The sequence below is a fragment of the Labrus mixtus genome, chromosome 18, assembly GCF_963584025.1.
Source record: "Labrus mixtus chromosome 18, fLabMix1.1, whole genome shotgun sequence".
Taxonomy (NCBI): Eukaryota; Metazoa; Chordata; class Actinopteri; order Labriformes; family Labridae; genus Labrus; species Labrus mixtus.
In genome coordinates this window covers 23,350,058-23,369,524 of record NC_083629.1, presented here as the reverse complement: position 1 = coordinate 23,369,524, position 19,467 = coordinate 23,350,058, and the positions used below count along the sequence as shown (strand labels likewise).

At 41.4% G+C, this 19,467-nt stretch overlaps 2 protein-coding genes and 1 long non-coding RNA gene across 4 annotated transcripts in view; 2 read left to right on the top strand and 1 right to left on the bottom strand.

Moving 5' to 3' along the window:
* Positions 1–5,229, bottom strand: part of LOC132992945 (uncharacterized) — a 75,936-nt gene extending 70,707 nt beyond the window's left edge. Inside the window, exons 1-2 of the long non-coding RNA XR_009676406.1 lie at positions 5,169–5,229; positions 4,848–4,919 (exon numbers count right to left, since the gene is read on the bottom strand). This is a non-coding gene — a long non-coding RNA (uncharacterized LOC132992945). The remainder of the gene's footprint in view (positions 1–4,847; positions 4,920–5,168) is intronic.
* cdca4 (cell division cycle associated 4) lies at positions 3,573–10,511 on the top strand. 2 transcript variants are annotated; one of them, XM_061062537.1, is made up of 3 exons: positions 3,573–3,761; positions 7,406–7,543; positions 7,887–10,511. In XM_061062537.1, exon 3 carries the CDS (start codon positions 7,896–7,898, stop codon positions 8,814–8,816), a length of 921 nt encoding a protein of 306 aa, XP_060918520.1. In that variant the 5' UTR covers positions 3,573–3,761; positions 7,406–7,543; positions 7,887–7,895; the 3' UTR covers positions 8,817–10,511. The 2 variants fall into 2 exon arrangements, with proteins under 2 accessions (XP_060918520.1, XP_060918519.1); XM_061062536.1 differs by lacking the exon at positions 7,406–7,543 and having other exon boundaries at positions 3,579–3,761.
* A 2,527-nt stretch (positions 10,512–13,038) lies between these two features.
* Positions 13,039–19,242, top strand: si:dkey-177p2.6 (uncharacterized protein LOC568712 homolog). The gene is made up of 2 exons (XM_061062524.1): positions 13,039–14,341; positions 15,847–19,242. Exon 2 carries the CDS (start codon positions 15,851–15,853, stop codon positions 16,601–16,603), a length of 753 nt encoding a protein of 250 aa, XP_060918507.1. The 5' UTR covers positions 13,039–14,341; positions 15,847–15,850; the 3' UTR covers positions 16,604–19,242.
* The last annotated feature ends 225 nt before the right edge of the window (positions 19,243–19,467 follow it).

The window sequence follows — 19,467 nt, the reverse complement described above, 5'->3', positions numbered from 1 at the left end:
ATCTGAGGCTCATATGAGGCTTTGTCTCTATATTTCTTCCAGCATCTCACTCTATCCCACTTTCCAAGCCCATCACAAAATGAGTGTGGTTCTGCTCGAGGTTTCTGCCTCACGTTTATTCCTTACTGTAACTTTTCTAAATGTTGCTTAGTGCTCATGATGGATTAATGTTGGGTCTTTGTAGATGATATAACAAAGAGTTTGGTATTGTACCTGCTCTTTTGTGAAGAGTCTTGAGATAACATTTGTTATGAATTGGATTTTCACCCTGATATTGACATCATGATACTGATAGTGATATTGCCATCGGTGTGAGTAGTATTCAGATGCTTTATGCAAAAGTACCAATACAATAACGTTACAACATTCAAAGTATTATCAGCAAATTGAAGTACAAAAAGGAAAGTATTAGTGCTTACTCTGCAGAAATACTGGCTTCTGTGGCCTCTAAATGTGCCATCTTTACTGACACATAAACATTGTAGCTTCTGTTCCTCAGTTTTGTTCAGTAGTTTCCAAAAACCTCTGCAGGGTCATTCGATGTATCTGCTAAAACAAATCTGTGTGTATTTTTTTGACCATCTTTTCTTATCTTTTTTAAATATCTAAGAAATTGTGAAATCACACTTATTTGGACTCTACACGGTCTCTTAAATGAAACCATCTGGACAGTTTGGAGGGAAAATCCCTCTTTGGTAGCACAACAGCTCGAAGACATCTGAAACACATCACAGGGCCCCGGATAGTCACGGCTCTTTGTAAACAGGCCTTCTGTTAAACAATGCATTTCTATGAGCTTATCCTGAGCTCTCAATTTCTTGATTTCAAGAAAGATACTCGGACGTTCAATATGGTTTAAGATTTAAACAAGGTGCTGATGAGTTGATCCAAAGTGCTGAGCAGCGCAGAAAAAAAGGCTTAAGATAGTAACAGACAAGAACAACAACAATCAAAATGAAAGAACAGGTAACAATTATCTCCAGTGTAACACAAAACATTCAGAGCTCTGCCTCCCTGAGTGTGACGGGTTATTGGAAATTGAAGGCAATTGAGTAGAAATGTGTTTTAAGGTGAGTCTTAACAACACCAAGAGAGGGTGAGAGACGGACGTTGTGAGGTAGAGAGTTCCACAATTTGGGTCCAGCAGTGTGTGTTCAGATGCTGTGAAGATGTCTTTGTTTGAAGCGTGTTGTAGTGTTGTAGTCAAGTCCACACAAACCGAGACAAAGACATACTCGAGACCAGAGTGTACCCTTGGCACCCTAACAGAAGGGTACCAAAAAAGTAGGATGGTACGGATCCCTTAGTTTGGTGCCATTCCCAACTTTTGACTGTGGAAACGCCAATAAATGGGTACCATACCGAACCAAACTGAACCGGACTGCTTGGTGGAAACGGGGCTTAAGACATTTAGGGATCGAGACCGAGTCAAGACCATGAAGACCAAGGCAGGGCGAGACTGAGACAAGACCAAGACAATAATATCACTGAAAAATCATCAACTTGAGTGCAGGGGATGTGACTCATTTAGACCGTAACACCAGGGGATAAAAATCAAACTACAAATTAATTGAAGTGATTTCTTCTTTTAGAAAGAGGCCTTTTCCTTCTAATCAAAGTAATGAAGTGAGAAAATATCCTTTCAGTGGTGGTCTTGATTTTAAATCCTAAGTCTGCCCAGTCTGAGACAAGACCGAGTAAAAATGCTTTCGATTCCCGAGACAAGACCTTCAAAAAAGTGGTGTCCAAACAGGTCTTGGTCTTTCGAGTACCATAGAGTATTGTACACCTTTCCAAACTGCACACAGAAAAGAAAGCGAGTATGCAGTGACAGGCAGCTTATATTGACGCTTTGAGAATATTACTGAAGAGACCTCGATGGAGCGATACAAGTGAGATGTTTTTATCTACATCATTAATATTCTCAAAAAAAAAGAAAAAGAAACCAACTTAACACCTCTGAGAATCAAATCATCTTGGCCAACATCAGATACAGTACTGTTCATTATGTTAGCAGTCCCAGTTATGGAGACATTGGTCCAGAAGCCTCTTTTTAAATGATCATAGTTATTTATGTTTTTAATGTGTAGGTGTGTACATTTTATATTGTATATCCTGTTTGTGTATCGTGTTGACTTTTAACTGCCAGCTACGCTCTTTGCCAATGAAAGGCGTCTGATCTAACATTCACAAAAAGATCCCAGTCTCTAGCTAGACTCTCCTCCTCTGTCGCCCCCCGGTGGTGGAACGAATTACCAAACTCCATTCGGTCCGCGGGGTCCCTTTGCACCTTTAAGAAAAAGCTAAAGACCCAGCTCTCTTTCATGAACACCCACGCACCTAAAGATGATGACGATAACAATGATGATGGTTTTGTTTGATAATGACGATATTTAGGATGGTTTTGATGCTGATTAGAACAGCTGTCGATGTTGTTATTTGCCTCTGGTCACTTCAGACATGTTGCTGCAGGAGCTGGGGATCGAACCCGAGATGACGACTCTACCAACAGAGCCACAGCCGCCCCTTGCACACAACTGTAAACCTGAGTGTTTTAAATGCGCTATATAAATAAAACTGTTATCATTATTACACTTGTTTTATTTTTGTAGGCTGCTCTCTGTTTGCTCTGATGACGTTTAGTGTGTTATTATCCTGAAACGATGCCTTTGCATTTGTAAACATCTGTTTAACAGACTGATACAACTCTGCTGTCACAAGGACAGATACAAGAAATATTTCTTACCGAAGGCCATAACTCTGTACAACAGCTCACCTCATGCGAGCAGAGAACTGTCATCATGATAATATCTGTCTCACCTTACTGTAATCTGTTCTGCACGTTACATTTACAAATTATCCCTGCACTCAAGTTCACTTCATTTGTCTGTCTACTTGCCGTTATATTGTATAATTTCTGCTTATAATATGTCTACACTCATGCACTTTAACTTATGTCAATACTGTCCATTTACAACTCTGTTTTTGCACATTTACATTTAATCTTTCATATTTAATTTACAACCATTTACAACTCTGTTTTTGCACATTTACATTTAATCTTTCATATTTAAGACTAGTAATACTAAATTAAATCCTGGTTGTATATATTCACATTCTTAGTTTTGATATTTTTAGTGCTTAAGATAAGATAATCCTTTATTTATCCCACAATGGGGAAATTTACAACAATGTGGAAATTTAATTTTTTAAATGTTTTAAATGTATTTACTGTGTATTTAATATTATATTGTGTTTAGATTTGCTAATATTGTGTTTTTTACTCATATTGTGTGTTGGATAACCTGCTAACGCCACAATTTCCCAGTTTGGGATCAATAAAGTAATTCTATTCTATTTTAAAGGTGCTATAAAAATAAAGTTATTATGATTATTATTATTATAAAAGAAGAAGTGTAATTGCAGAAGCAATATCCTCATTAATAAACTCCCCTTTTTGTTCCTTTTTGTTGAATACTGGCTTTAACTTGTTTGTCATATTAAAGCATTAAGAGGAGAGAAAGGCAGAAATCATTAAGAGAGGAATCCCAGGCATATGGCTGGCTTTTGTCGGCTCCCCTCCCCCTCCCTTCCTTCCCTCCTGCCGTCCGCTCCGCAGCAGCAGCAGCAGCAGCAGCAGCAGGACAGAGGTAGTTCAGTTTTTGAAGCCGTGGCATGAATGATCTCATCTGAACCTGATCTCCGCTTTCCCTGCCGTCGATCCTATGACCGAGACGGGAATAAAATAACACAAACACGAGGTGAGTACGGCTCCACACAGCCACCCCGGCGATAAGTCGTTTTAACCCGGTACACTTGTGACCGTGTGTTGTTGTTTTTTTTTAAGGAACTTGAAACGGCTCAGCGGAGAAAACTCTTGTTTTTGGCTAGAAAAGGAGGAAGGACCGCGGAGGATGTGTGGGTGGGCGCTTTGGGCTAATTAGCTTCACGCTACCTAGCATTCACATTTTTTTTTGTCAATAACACGAACAAGGCAAAAGATAGCTGAGGTTAGATGTGTTCCGGGCGTTTTTAATACATCCACCGTGGTGTCGTTTTTGTCCGTTCCACCGAACATGTTAGCCCCGTTAGCTCAAAAGCGTCAAAGCTAGTAGCATAGCTAGCCGGCTAGCTGTTAGCTACTAGCGCAAAATGGCCTCATTGTCGCTCGGTAGTTTCTGATGCTGTAAAGACAAAGCATGCGGCAGTGACGGCGGAGAGGCTCCACACGCTCTCTGGAGCTGCCAAACCGACTTTTTTATGGCGGATAATAGTGACAAAAGTGTGTTTTTTAATAAGGGGACAGGGGAACATAACGCCGCCGTGCTGTTTGGTTATTTGTTAATTTAGTGAGACGGGCTGTGAAAGTGCTGGTTTTCAGAGAGCAGTGGGGGATGGGTCATGCTACGAGACATTGACGTAAAGCGAGGCTGCATTTTGTTTGGCTTCTGGCTCCTAGCATAAAACAAAAACAACAAGCTCACTTTGGTTCTAATGTTTCTGTAACGCAGCACTATGTGGCCTACATTTGATTCCCGTATTGGTAAATAACCTCCCATTAATCACACGTAGTTTATTGCACTTGATTACTCATTTCCTGGAACCCACCAGACAAGTTTTTAATCATCATGTGTGTCAGCCTTTTCTAGTTAAATCTTGTCGAAATTGCATGACTAAATCAAATGCTATTAGACCTGAACACAGACTAGGGCTGCACGATGTGGTCAAAAACTCATATTGCGATTATTTTTGTCAGATATTGCGATTGTTATGTGTTTCATGATGACATTTTGCATCCCTATAAACTATTAAAATCATGATGTTGTGACATTTGTTGGGGTCTGCACCAAGCAAACATGATTTTTACACCTGGAGAAAGTTAGTAGGGGTCATAATGCTGTTTCATGACACATTTTTATCTCTATCAAATAATTTCAGCATCCAGCAATTTTAATATTGCACTCACATGTTGCGATTTTGATTATTTTGCGATTAATTATGCAGCCCTCATGCAATAACGTTTTTGTCAGATATTGCGATTGTTATGCTTTATAATGACATTTTGCATCCCTATAAACTATTAAAATCATGATGTTGTGACATTTGTTGGGGTCTGCACCAAGCAAACATGTTTTTGTCTTTTTTTTACACCTGGAGAAACATTTTACCTTTATCAAAGAATTTTAGCGTCCAGTAATTTTGGTATTGCACTCACATGCGATTTTGATTATTTTACGATTAATTATGCAGCCCTCATGCAATAACGTTTTTGTCACATTGGCAAATATACTCCTGTCACTTCAATTAAGCATCAAAAGCAGACCAAATGTCTTAAAGTCAATACTAATCTATAACGCTATTAGCAAATTCAATGTTGGGAGCAGTTGTAGAATTGCACCTTAACAATGCAAATTGAAGATGATGTTCTCAAAGTATTATCTTTACTCTGTTGTTCTGGTGTAAATGAATTAGGTTTGGTGTTATTATGAGTTAATGCTATTGCGTAGAATCAGTTTTTATTTAAAAGCTTGCACGAAATGTCTGTAAATGTATTGAAAGAATGACTGTAAACCAATTTAATTAAGAAAAACACATGCCATATGTATTTGTAAATTGCTTACAATACAACACAATGCTTCATATCTTGTCTGCTTTAGTTGCAAAATCAGACATATCAAGATACAAGCCACTTCATTCAGACACTTCAGATTTAACTCTAAAATGCTGAACAATAAGGTGATCAAAACTTTAGATTTCTCAGACCAAAACTGTCATGTACAAACTGTTTAATTGAATTCACTGCAGTGTGCTTTCTCTCAGGTTGTAGGTCTTCCTGGCTATATCTAATTTTCCATTTTTATTTTTTACACACTGTTGTCGTTTTTCCTTTAAGGAGCTAGCTCTCTCTAGTGTCTCTTGTTTAACAGGGGCCAGCAAACATGCACTACACAAGAAGACAACATATGTCTATGATTGTTTTCTCACTGTCTTGTATTTTAGATCTCCAGGCACCTTCATAAATGACTTTTTTTCCGACCCTGTCCACTGTTTGGAAATGTTTCTTTCTGTATACAAGCCAAGCCACAAAGACCCAAAGCCTCCTCGGCCATTCAGTGTACATTAGATCCTCTTTTTTTGTATGGGTTACAACCTCTAAAGACACGATGCTGATCTGATCAATCAGGTATTGGTAGTAGTTGTAATCTAATCATTCTCTTTGATTTGATGTCAGGTTTTCATTGGTGTGACGAAGCACAGTACCTCCCTCTTTTTAAAAGGTGATGTAAAGGAAGGCTGGCAATCAATTGCTAATTAGTCATCAGTCAATTTATTGATTGAATGTTTGCTTACATGTTGATTGAATGTAAATTGCTGAATTATTTAGTGTTTTTGTCATCCAAGATTTTGGCTGTAACATCTTACACAACACCCCCGAGTTCAACATGTGTTAATTGAATGTAATTTGCATCGATTATAGGGCTTAAGTTTTGCCTGGGACGATGGCGGTGACAACTTAAAGGAAAGAAGTTCTGTTTTCAAGATGCTGAAATGAATTGTAACTAACAAGAAAGATGTTAACGACTCTTTGCTGTATGAATTATTTTTGTACACCTCAATCCTGCTTTTACAGTCCCAACATATACCGGTCCCTTTCCACTGTACTCCTGGTTTTACTTTTTGTGATTCATTTACAAAAAAAAGGGGCCCCAAATACAGATTGAAAGCAAGTGGAATCATTCACCCAAACACCCTGCCCACAGGTTTTAACAGAGAGGAGACACAGCCGGACACTGCAGACTATTTTTCTGTCTGATGGAAAATTAAATGCCACAGGCTGCTGTTCAGCGCTCAGCCTCCTATTTATGTGTATCCCATCTATTTTGGGGGAGTCAGAGGGACTTTAATGTTGGCAGGAGTGTTGTTTTGTTCCTGTAAGACATCTGTGTGTTCTACTCGGTGTGTAATGAGGAAGTTGACATTACCTTTCTCCCCCCCCCCCCCCCTTCTCTCAGTGAACAGAAAGTGAAAATCTTGTTCTACTAGTTTTTGAAGCGTGTCGTGTGTAGAACTGGAAACCTGACCTCCCTTGTAAATATTAGTGGTTCATGGTGGTATATTTTGTATTGTGAATATTGTAAATGCTGTCATTTTCTATACTCTTGTTCTCACGTTTACCCCTTAAACGCACCCTTTATTGATTAGGATATTTTCTTGATCACAGGTTGCAGTGGGGAAGAATACGAGTGCACTGATCATGTAACTTGAGTGCTGTTTTTTTTTTGTTTCCTGACAAAGGTCTCTCTAGTCTGTGCTTACTTTGATACAGCGTCGGCTTTTAGTTGGTAACCATGCTATTTTCGGTGGCTCAGTGGTCTGTTAAAAGTGTGGTTGTTCCGCCCAGCAGGAGTCTTGCTTCAGACTGGCCTAAAATGGGCAGAAATGGTGCTGAACAAAAGCTGCTTGTCGCTCGTACAAAAGTACTTGAAGCGTTGCAGCCCGGACCAAGCTGCATTGCTATTGCCTGTGCCTCTCAACAGGAAAGGTATAGCAAACTTTAAGAAAAAACTACAACAAACAATTCACTGTTTACTGTAGTTCATGAAGACGTTAAACCTGTAGAGCTAATAGTTACAGTCACAGCTGCTGTTGAGCAGAACCTAACCTTAACTACAGATGTCCATACACACATACTACACCACATAGCTTCATTACATCACTTACACATCATTAATTACATGACACTTACTCTTTCACTATCTTAGCTAGTGGAATCCAGAACAGTAGGCATCATGTGTGTTTGTCTGTGTGATTAATTAGTTATTGTCAAATTTAAGTGTTGCTTTCAGACGTCTAACTGTCTTTCTTTCTCCTCGCCACCACCACAGAGAGACAACATGTTCCCGAAGGGCACCAAGCGCAAGTTCTCAGATTCCGGGGAGGAGCCAGTCGCTGGCGGTGACCAGGTCCCTGCAGCTTCATCTGCGGTGGCTCGGACGCTGTCGTCGTCCTACAGCCTGCAGAGGCAGTCTCTTCTTGACATGTCGCTGATCAAGTTGCAGCTCTGCCACATGCTGGTGGAGCCGAACCTGTGCCGCTCGGTGCTCATCGCCAACACGGTGCGGCAGATCCAGGAGGAGATGACCCAGGATGGCACCTGGCAGATAATGACCCAGGCCCTGGCAGCCGCCCAGTGTCCTGCAGACCGCCTGGTGGCCACAGAGGTGCTGTGCCGGCAGACGGACCCAGCAGCTCAGGCCAGCCAAAGTCCGAAGCCCTTCTCAGTGGTCGGTCTGGAAGAGGGCTACCACACTGAGGAGGTGGTGATGGACGGAGAAGGGGAGACAGAGGTAACCATGTCCACTTTGTCGCCAGTTTCTCCGCAGCTGTCCTCCGCTTCTTACCTGGCAGGACCCTTCGGCATGGGACCCTGCTGGGAGGACGAAGAGGACGATGGTGACTGCGAGGAGGACGAGGAGGAGGACAGCGAGGAGTGTGTGTCTGAAGGAGAGGAGGCAGACCGGGACCACCTGAGTGCAGACTCCAGGACAGGGGAGCAGGTTTTTGGGACTTTCGAGATCAAGCACCCAGCGCCGCCCCCTGACCCTGCCCTCGAAGAACTTTTTTCAGACGTGGACCCCTCCTATTATGACCTCGATACGGTGCTGACAGGCATGCAGACGGCCCCAAAGATGGGCCCTTACGATCTGCTGGAGAGCCTTTCCTCTCACGGGCCAACAGCCCTGAGCTCCAGCACGAGCTGCAGGTCAGACCTGAATGAACTGGACCACATCATGGAGATCATAGTGGGATCCTGAAACTCAAAACATTCCTCTGGCCTGTACTGATCCCTCAGACTCTTTCCAGACTATGCACAGTACACGTGCATGTTCTGTTTGTGGTATTGTTGCACACGGAGATTGTTGAAGGTTTTGGGACAAGGTGGGAAATTATCAGCACGCCGGGTAGATTTTGGGATTGGCAGTTAGGGGTATAGTTAGTCTGCTCTAACGGCCGCTTAGGCAAGTCGGCAGCTGCTGTCCGGACCTTCATCTTTTAAAATAATTGGCTGTTAAAGTTCTGAGGATGGAATCAATGAATTTTGGGATTGGCGAGCCTTCCTGGCTTGCAGGCAAAGCAGTTAATTTCCCACTTTGTGGTTGAAATCCCAAACCTGACAATATCAGTGAGAGGGCAAAGATAATTACCTATACCATGATGCATTCTTATTTACGTACTTTCCATGTTTACGTCTGTCATACATTCTGTCATACTAGCTCCTTCTGGACGTATTCGCTGCCATTTTGTCCATTTCTATTTATTATTACATGGACTGAGGAACAATTCATCACACTACACGCATCAGAAACCAGAACAAATTGTAAATCCAAATCTATGAATCAATGCATATTTTCCTAAAGATTTGAGCAATTATGAATGGAATATATGTATATGTACGTATGTGTATATAGAAATATATTTTTTGCATTATACAGCTGGGGGATTTTGCAAGTATCATTTGATATTATTATTAATTTTTGTCCCTCCCAAGCGGTTTTTAAGATTTTAATGTAGCCAGACTCGAGACAGTGTCTTCCCATGGTTTGGTATAAATAGTCGACTGTAACAGGTGTCAGGGCTGGCATCGTCACACTTTCTAGGCGCTGTTCTTTCATTTCTCAAAAGCTTTATGCAGGGCAGTGAAATTACTGACAACCACCGACCACACGTTGGTTTTAGATTTATCCCTCTCTGGTAAGTTTCACAGTATTTAGTGGACAAATCGGAGTAATTTCCCTGCCCTGCTTTTCATACAGATCTAATGACAATAACAGCTTTTTTCTAAAGCATTTGGTGAAACCACGGGGTGATAACTGCATCAAGAAGCCATATTTCTTTCTCTCATTTGTTAGAACTACAAATGAAGAATTCTGTGTGTTAACCCAACCTAATTTATTGTTGTTTTATTTATTGTATTTATTCTATCTAGGTACAGACATGCCATTTTGATTCATCAAATCAAACACGAGGCCCGATGAAATTACATTTTCCAAATTTTGCCCTCCGTTTTGAATGCAGTACCTATTTATTCCTCACATTTTTTTTTTCATTATTAGTAATAATAATATCCGGGTTACTATTCAAATCACTATGCAGCTCTGTCATACGTGTTTCAAAATGATTGTATACGACTCCAATGTCCTTTAATTCTTTTATGCAAACAGTTGCCTTTCTCCTAAAGATGTGGAAAATCAAATGCATTTTTCAAAATTGTTCCTTATCATGGTGATGAAGAGATTAACTCAGGCAAACAAAATGTATTGACAAAAATACAGTATTACGACACGCTGAATACCTTACCACAACACTCCTGAAGGATGTCACTCTGGTCTGAATGGGAGCTAGAACTTCAAAGACTAATTACCGTTGTAAAATGTATGCATTTTTTTATATTAAGGAAAAACATTGTAGCATCTTTGTAAATATTTTTTATAATAAAAGGTGCAACTATTGATTGTGTGGTGTGCTTTAATCTTTTTCTATGTAGGGGTGTTTTTCTTTTAACAGCTTTACATCAGAAAATCTGCATTGACTTTTGGATTTTGAAGCGACAAACTCCGGGATTGAAAAGTGGAGGCAATGCGGACGTGCAGAATCCTGCAGTTCATCGAGTGTCAACTTGAGGCTGGCTCCAAGAGCCTCAGAAGTCACATACACACCCCATCCAAAAAAGCACTTTTTACAGCAGGAATTCACACATTTACAGCCGGGTAGGAAAACCGATATTGGTCTGATTAGTTATTGTCAACACTGGCACACACTGAACGGAGGATGATTGTTTTCCCTGTACATCGTGTCTGCCCTGCAATCAGCTTACTGTGAATAACGCTTATCCCTGTAAGGCTCCTGTAAGTGCCACTGGAAAACGAGGGGTCAGTCAAAGTGGTAGAGGTAGGGAGCAAAATGTGAGTCTAAGTATGCCACTCCAGACCAGCTACAGAGTCCAGGTACATCCTGATATTTGCTCAAGGACTCTGCTAAAGTAACTATTCATGATGTTTGTATTATAAGTGAGTAGAAAAATTTGTCATGATGTCAAAATGCTTTCAGTGAATTAGATTTCACTTCTGCAACTCATCTGCAGTAGGACTTTGATGGACACGTCACATGCTCTCTCACATGATGAAGTTGGACAGGGACATTCTGCGTTAGATATGCAGAGAGAGAGTGACAATGGCTTCAACCAAACAGAAGTATGTTTAAGAACCTGCATGAAACCATCTCCTTCACAGCCTCTCTTTTTCGTCTTTTAACAGACAGCAGTTGAATCCAAATCTCTTGTTTGTAAAATTCGAGCTTACTCCGCATGTTGGCACGCTGCCTAGTCTTGGTTTGCCCATAGTTAAAGATTAATGGCCTCTCGGTGGTGACTCAGCAAAAAAAGCAGCCCGAGGAAAAACTGAGAATCGTCAGAGAAAGAGACTATTGTGTCTTAAAAAAGCAGCAACGGAGAAACACAGTCAACATGCTGCAGAAAATGCAGAGTGCGAGAGATGCACAAGAAGTCTGAAGTTTAAAACATTTTATGTTACAAGGACATGTTTCTGCACTTCTGACATGTTGGGGACGGTTAATAACTTTGAATAAGACATGTTAAGCATACTGTTATTCTGTTGTGTTTGCTGCTGAACTGAGGACTGAGCTGCCTTAAAAGTCTGAACTGGAGAAGTTGATAAGAATAGGTCTCAAGTTGCCTTCAGGTGCTTCTCAAAAGCTTTAGATATGATGTGAAGATGCATATTATCTCTCAATACAAAGAAGTATTTAGGTATGGACAATTACTAAAAATTGCCCTTTTAAGTTCTGAGTTTGTCTAAAAGATTTAAAGTACAATGAAAACAGTTTACAACAAGAAAAGTGGAATATTTTACAACAAACTTGTTATTAAAGAATCGCTGCACATAAAGATTTCACCACATTAAATCAACGAGAGCTTTTTGTTTTTCTTCCTCGTGTCTTTATCTGTTTTGCTTTGACGTGTATAAATGAGCGATTGAAAGCAAAACATATGGAGTTTTCATAAATGTCACAAAAGCAAAAACGAAACAGTTTTTCTGTCGCTGATCGTCTACTTTCTGTTTTAAAGAAGGAGACGAGGAAAGAAGAAGTAGATGTGAAGCCGTGACAGTCTCAGCAGGAAGAGACTGAAAAGAAAAAAAAACGTGAATGAAGAGTTTCCTTATTTGGTGTGCGCCTTCCACGTCTTTCCGGTCACATCCAACCCACCCCACCCCCACCTCTTCCCTTCTGAGTCATCTGTCCCTTTAAAGTGCTGCGTTCAAGTGCTCACTGCAGCTTCCGAGGCACTTCAGACGATTCTGATATATTCCATATTGGTTGCGTAATATCTTCATGCATGAGTGGTGCTGTTGTTTATTCTACCTGAGCTAGCTGCTCTATTCAAACTCTGACAACTTTTTTATTCACAGTGTAATGAGATGCACTTCATACTTAGAGTAACAGAAGTATACTTACAGTGTTGTAATGTTATAAAACATCATGATTTATGTAACCTAGGGGGACAAAATGAGCTAATTCAGACCTCATGTTAATGGTGTTGGAGTCAAGTCTAGCAGAGTTACTTTTGACTTAACAGCCATTTTCACATATGCACATTTCAGGCAGGCTGTCCCTGACCTTTTCCTGGCTTGCCTGGCTATCCCTGTTGGATAGGAGGTGGGGGTCTCAGGATGCTAGACTTGACGTAAAAGAACGTTTTGGTAGTAACTGACCAAGCCATACTATGATGACAATTTACCTTGCCTTTACGTCCAAGTACGTCAGTGATCCATGCAGCTCTACATATTCACACTATCAACAGAAGAGCAGATAAGAACATAGTGGAGAACAGAAAACATAATAAAGCAGTGTCATTACATGCACGTGCAGTTTGCACCAGGTGCAAGCGTACGGTCTATGGTCGTCATCAGTTGTAGGACATAAACGTCGTCCCCTCCCACTCACTCACATGGACTTTTCCTGATTACTCCCTGCTGCATTTTCACAGCTGCTCACCCTGCCTTCACGCGGAAAATTAACTAAGGGGCTGGCAGGTAAAATTCAGGTTATAGGTTGTGGCTGTTTGCGCTCACACATTCAGCTCACCCAGTTTTGTGCATGTGTGAAAGCACTAAAATACTATCAACCATGACACATGCTACCTCACTGGATAGTATCAACGAAGGGAAAGGGGACACAGGCCGGACCAGATCCCGGGCCGCCTTCCTAGACGACTACAGTGTCTGTACATGGGGCTCGACTCAACCACTAGTCCATCTGCGCCCCAGAAGTCTTATATTGGATTTATTATTTTGAATAGAAAATCCCTTACCCTCTACTCTTGCTTGGCATCACCACACAAAAAACACAACCTGAGGAAGGTTAAGAGGAACCGAAACGTTGTGATTTTTTTCTAATAAGTTGGTGATGCTGAGCAAGAGTAGTGTGCAGGATTTTTTATTTTCAAAGTGATAGTCTTAAGTCCTACGCAACTACTTCATGAGATGTTTTGTTTTGTGCATACACCTCCATTAAAACATTGTCTCTTTATTAGAAAAAATGCAAAGTGTAACCATCAAAATGCTTCTTTTTTTCCCCCAGAGTTCCATCTCCCTCTTTCTCTTCTTTTTATTTCATTTTTCTTACTACACTTGAGTTTAAAGAAGGCTGTAAAACATCTACTTGTCTGTGAATATTTCACAATGTCTGATTTGAAGCTCTTATTTACATAAAGACTCTGAATGTGTCTTGAGTCTCCGTTTTCCAGAACATAAAAGATGATTGTGTCAGTGCTATTATGTGCTGCATTTGACGTATAGAACAAGATATTAACTCATATGCATTTATATGTTGTGCAAAGTTGTGTTTTTTTTAATATAAAATCCGTAGTTGCAATGATCTTTATACCAGTTTCTCTGCTCACGTGTGCCCCGATTTTCTTTCTGATTTTTACGAGCCGCTCCTGAACGCACCGGCAGGAACAGACGTCCGCACATTCGCTGCCCCGTGAGAGGCGGAGGAGGGCGCATGATCAGCGGGCAGACGGACCAATCAGATCGGCCCCTTAGGTTCCACACGCTCCCCCTCTCTCTCCCCCTCCTCCACCTCTCTCCCCCCTCCGCGGCTCCGCCTCCTCCTCCCCCCGCTCCTCGTCGCTGAGGACGGCCGGAACATTCCTCATATTCCTGGGTCTCGATAAGCGGAGGAACGCGGCGACGAAACGACGCGAGCCGAAGACACGACGGATTCAAACACCTCATGACTCTTTAGAAGGACACGGAAGGTACTTTTAAACCTCTTTTTATTCATTCGTTTGAAATTTGATCAAGTTTTACGCATTTTTAACTTGCTCTATGGGGGGCTAGTGCTACCCAGCTGAGGTCCGGGGACCATTAAAGGGGGTTAGGAGGTGTTCTTGGGGGTCCTGGGTAAAATAAGTAAGATGGAGGGACGTTGTTTACTTAATTTACTTTTAGAAACAGATAAAAAAAAAGAGCTTTACTCATTATATTTGACTGTCTCTCGGCGTGTATATCTCCTTTAAAAAAAACCAAGCAGCAATAAATGTTCCTTTCAGGGGTCAAACTCCAATGAAAGGGGGCTTCGTGTGGACCCATCTGTTATTCCAGAGACTATTATCTCATGTTAAAACCCCATGTCTGTGAAGGATGAGTAAAGTCTCACAGTCTGCAGGGGTGTCTCACACAGTGACTCATTACACTTTGTAATGTTCACTTTTTAAAAAAAAATGCACAAACTCAAATGTTAACCCTTTAAATTTGAGCCTGCAAGTCTGTTTTTCTGATCTTATGTGATCTGTTCTTGTGATGTGGATCGATTGAAAGTGAATGTGGGGAATTAGCCAGACTTGCTAGTTTGGTGAGGTTACATAAACTGGATGTAAGGTTTGTTAGCACAGGGCAGACGGTGCAGACTGATGTGGACATGACTGTTTCCTCTCTGTTCAAGATGTTTTCCTGTTTTCTCCTGTTAGAAATATCAGATATTTGTGTCTTAGCGCTGGAATAAAAGCTCAATTTATACATAATTAATTCAAAAGTTAGCAGCCTCTAGTTTGATTTTGATGAAGGGGGTGTAACCATTTTTTCTCGTTTCATTTGGTTCCTCTTCTGACATATGAGGATATGTTTATACATATGGTATAGCACTCATAAATACACATTATTGTAACACATACAGTAAGTTAAATCATCATGTTTAATAGTTTGGTGTATGTATAGGATTCAAACAGAAAAGATAGAGAGATAAATGAATATTAGGAAAATAATGTCACCCTAGCGTCAGTTTGTTTGATTATTTAGTTGTTTTTTTGACAATAGATGCAAATAATATTTACATTTAATCACTATTGAAGGTGAAGTTAGCCCGTCTGTCTTCAAGAGTTTGTTACCAACTCTTTTCAGTTTGACAAAGTTGCAAATGTCTAGAAAACTGAAGGCAGCTTGAGTTGTTTTTTATCCACATCAGATGGTTAAAAAATAAATTATAGATATGAAATTCTCGCTCACGCTCCCTGACATCGACAACAACGGGGTGCTGAATTCTCAATAAATGTCCAAAACCAGAAAAATGATAAGGACAGCACTCCGAAGTCTACTTTCGGACGTTTCGAGCAGACATTTTTCTTAAGCGTTTAACAGGATATTTAATTAAAAAAAAATATCTAAATATAAGCTGCATGACTCCCAGAATACAGTCAATCAGTGTTACTGGTGAAATCCGGTGTGAATGAAGTCTAACTGGTCATCTTGTAATCTCTCCGTCCAGGCTGATGTTGGGTCGTGGTGTTAAGCGGAAGTGGAGCTGCCTGGAGGAGCTCGAGGGGGAGACCCTCCCTGCTTCTGCAGAGAAGAAGAATGGCGAGGAAGACCAGGAGGATAAGGACGACTTCCTCGTGGGTCCGTCCAAGTCCGACATGAGCCACCTGCAGCAGCGTCAGCGGGTGCTCGGCCTCTGCCTGGAGAAGCTGCAGCGCTACCAGGCGGGCGTGGAGCTCAGCCTGCGTCGCTCCGTGCTCCTCATCAACACGCTCAGGCAGATCCAGGAGGACATGCAGAGCGACGGGGTGGGCGCCTGCACGTCAGACGTTCTCCTCAACGGCGTCCACTCTGACTCCTGCATTCTCAGGGAGGACTTGCCGGTTACGTGCCCCGGGTGCGCAGAAGTAGAGGAAGACAACTTTTCTCCCCAGCTGTCGTCTGAACTCCACGTTCAAGAGGCAAACAGCTCGCCTGACCAGCCTAAATCACTTCCGGCGGCGACCATCAATGCTTTCAGCGATGCCGTAAACGCCATGGGCTACCTCAGCGACCTCGCCCTGGACGACATCTTTGAGGACATTGACACATCGATGTATGAGACTTCAGACCTGCCCTCTGCCTGGGCGTCCGTCAGCGTGTCACTTTGGGCAGACGAGGACGTTAAAATGCGCTCTAGCAGTCACGCCTCAGCTGGGAGTCTCCAGTCGTGTCTGACGGACCTCAACGAGCTGGACCACATCATGGAAATTCTGGTAAAGTCCTGATCGCTGAGACGAACTCCTGAAACTTTTAGGTTAACTGAGGAGTCTGATCACAGCTGATGAGGACAGCGAGGACTGATCCGAGCGTGAATGAACTCTTGGATTTTTTTGAGGTTCCATCAGATATATCAGGAAGTTTCATGTTGATTAAAACACCAACTTCTATGCAACTGCTTCAGAACTAAACATCTTACATTTTTAAGTTATGTCCACAAGTGTGTGCTTCTCATACGACCAAATTATTTACTTAAGCAAATTAAGTATGCATCCTAAAACTTAACTGAGATGATCAAACACGAAGGAAACTTACTTTTAAACACTTTCATACTGTTGAATATACTGAATATTATTGTTGACATTCAACAAAGATAACTGCACTCTGAACAGAGAGAGATTCCTGCATCCTCCGTAGCAGGAAACACATCTGATATCTCTGCAGCTCAAGGTCAGGTTGTGTTTTATGTCGTGGGTGAGTAATCTGTAGTAAAAGCAGACGAGACATGTCTCGGCAAAGTCAGAAAAACATACAGTAACAGTGTTAAGAGTGTCTAAAGGTGAGTTTACCTTAAAGTGATGAGTCTATAAAAGCTCAGTGATGGAACCTCAAATTTCCAATCTCTCATAATTTAAGTTTTGTAAATTATTAGTAAGAAGTATTAGCACCTCTGCGAGTGAATCACCCGCTCAGGAAGAAGGAACCTGAGCCGCCCGGCGTCACTCAGGCTGTTAGATCCGACCCGGGTTGATTATTAATTGAAATCTCTTCAATTACTTAAAGAGGGTGTGATTCAGCCGGCCGGGAGGGCAAAGGCCGGGGTTCCCTTTCAGTTTCTTATCGCTCCATGTAGGATATTTAAACGTATGGCTGTGGTAATGCAGCGTTGTATATTTATTTGTCTTGTGGAAAGAAGAATGTGTTTCTCTGAATCTGGGGAGTTTAACAGCCAAAGAAGTAAGCTTCCCGTCCTTGTAGATGAAACGCCACATTCAGGTCCTATCTCAAGAAACTGGGAAAAAATGGTCGACATCTTGTCCCGAACACTTTTATGTAATATTATTCTTATTTATGAATGAAAAAACCTACTACGAACCTGCAGCAGATATTACTTGTTCTCTTTGTGTACAGTCTTTTGTTTGGGACGCGAGTGTAACTTATTATTCTGATTCTTTACGACCTTGGACTCTCAGTGTATCAGCTGCCATTTCTACTGCTTTTTCGCTGACTCTGCTGACAAACTGTCAGCGCCTTTAGATGAAATATTCCCATCTTTTTCCTCCCTTATCGGCAGCTTGTATTTTCCGGTTAATGCGACATGTCTTCAATGCAGCATCAAACATGTATTTTAAATAGTATGTAAAGAATCTCTGGTCTCGACTGAGGAGCTGATCGCCTCGAGTCAACAATCAGAAAGACTTTTGCCATGTCTCAGAATTGTAAATGACAACAGAAGCCTATGTATTTTTACAGCCATAGTGATGGTTTGAACTTTTATTGCAATGTTGGGAGTTTTTAAAAAGGTTTTTTTTATGCGTTTGTACCTGAGACTCAAAATCACTTGTCCAGTAGAAGAGAAAACAGCGAGTGAAGGGCTGCGGCAGAGCTCATGCTCGACCTTCACAATCTGTGGTTTACTCCTGTTCTACCTCCTGACGTCTGTTTGTTGTCGGTGTGGTGGGACGGTTCTGTTTCACACCACCGACCGTCTTTTGATAGAAATCATGTCGTTTTGTTTCATTGAGCTAACAGGGCGGAAAAAACCCCCCACAACCCAACTGAATCCAACGCTCTCCTTTCAGACCAAAGTCAGCATCTCCATCTCTCTCGTCGACAATGTGCCTTACTACTGAACTGAACTTTTTATTCATGTTGAGGTTTTTTGTGCTTGCCTGAGCTTCATTGATAAAACAAACCTTAAGAAACGAGGCGCGGTGTTATATAAAGCATTAAAAACCCTGAACCGTCATCTCTTCTTCCCTCTTCTTAGCCTTTTTTTTTTCCTGCGCCTGGTGCACACTAGTAGCATATGAGCTTAATGTATCGTGACAGGCTGACAGCAAACTAGCTGAGGGAGGAGGTGGCAGCTAGGGCCAGGAGGGAAAAATAAGAGGAGGAGGAGGAGGAGGGGTGGGAGGAAGCTGCTTGCGTCACTGTGCTCAGTAGGCGGGGTTTAGAGCTTGTTTTGCCCAGACTCTGACCACCGACCAATCACACGAGAAGTACGAGGAGCTAGATTGATGTGCAAGGAGCACACTGCTTCAACAACAACTTGTTTTTGCTCCTGATGGCTCTGCACAGAAAAACAGAGTGTGTGTGAATCTGTTGGATTTGAGCCTAAAACAAATCCACTTTCCTGTTGTGTGTGTGTTGTTGTTTTTTTTTATGTTGTTGCCATTCACATAAACTTCCCAACAGGACTGAAAACAACAAAGCAGAGAGCTGCAGTGTTATTTATAATAGTATGAAAGTACAGAGTGTCAGTAGGGTTTGTAAAGCACAAGCTGTAATGTTGATGTTGATTATGATACAAATGAAGGATGAGTTTACGCAGTAATGAGATGAAAAATGAATAATGTATTGTATTTTTTTGTGGAATATTTTATAGATTTTATTCAATAATACAGTAAAAATACCCTAACTTCTGTGTGTGACTCCTTATTGCATTGATTTACTGTAAAGCACGCCTCATTATGCAACAGACCGAAGACGTAAACATTACGCACAAGTTACAAAAAACACCAGCAAAAGAAACAAATTATTAAAGAGATATCAGCCTGAGAAACGTGCTGTGCTGCACGCCATGCATTTACAATGAGGTATTAGTCAATACTCCACCGCCTGCATGAGGTTTATGGACTAGCACGGTGTG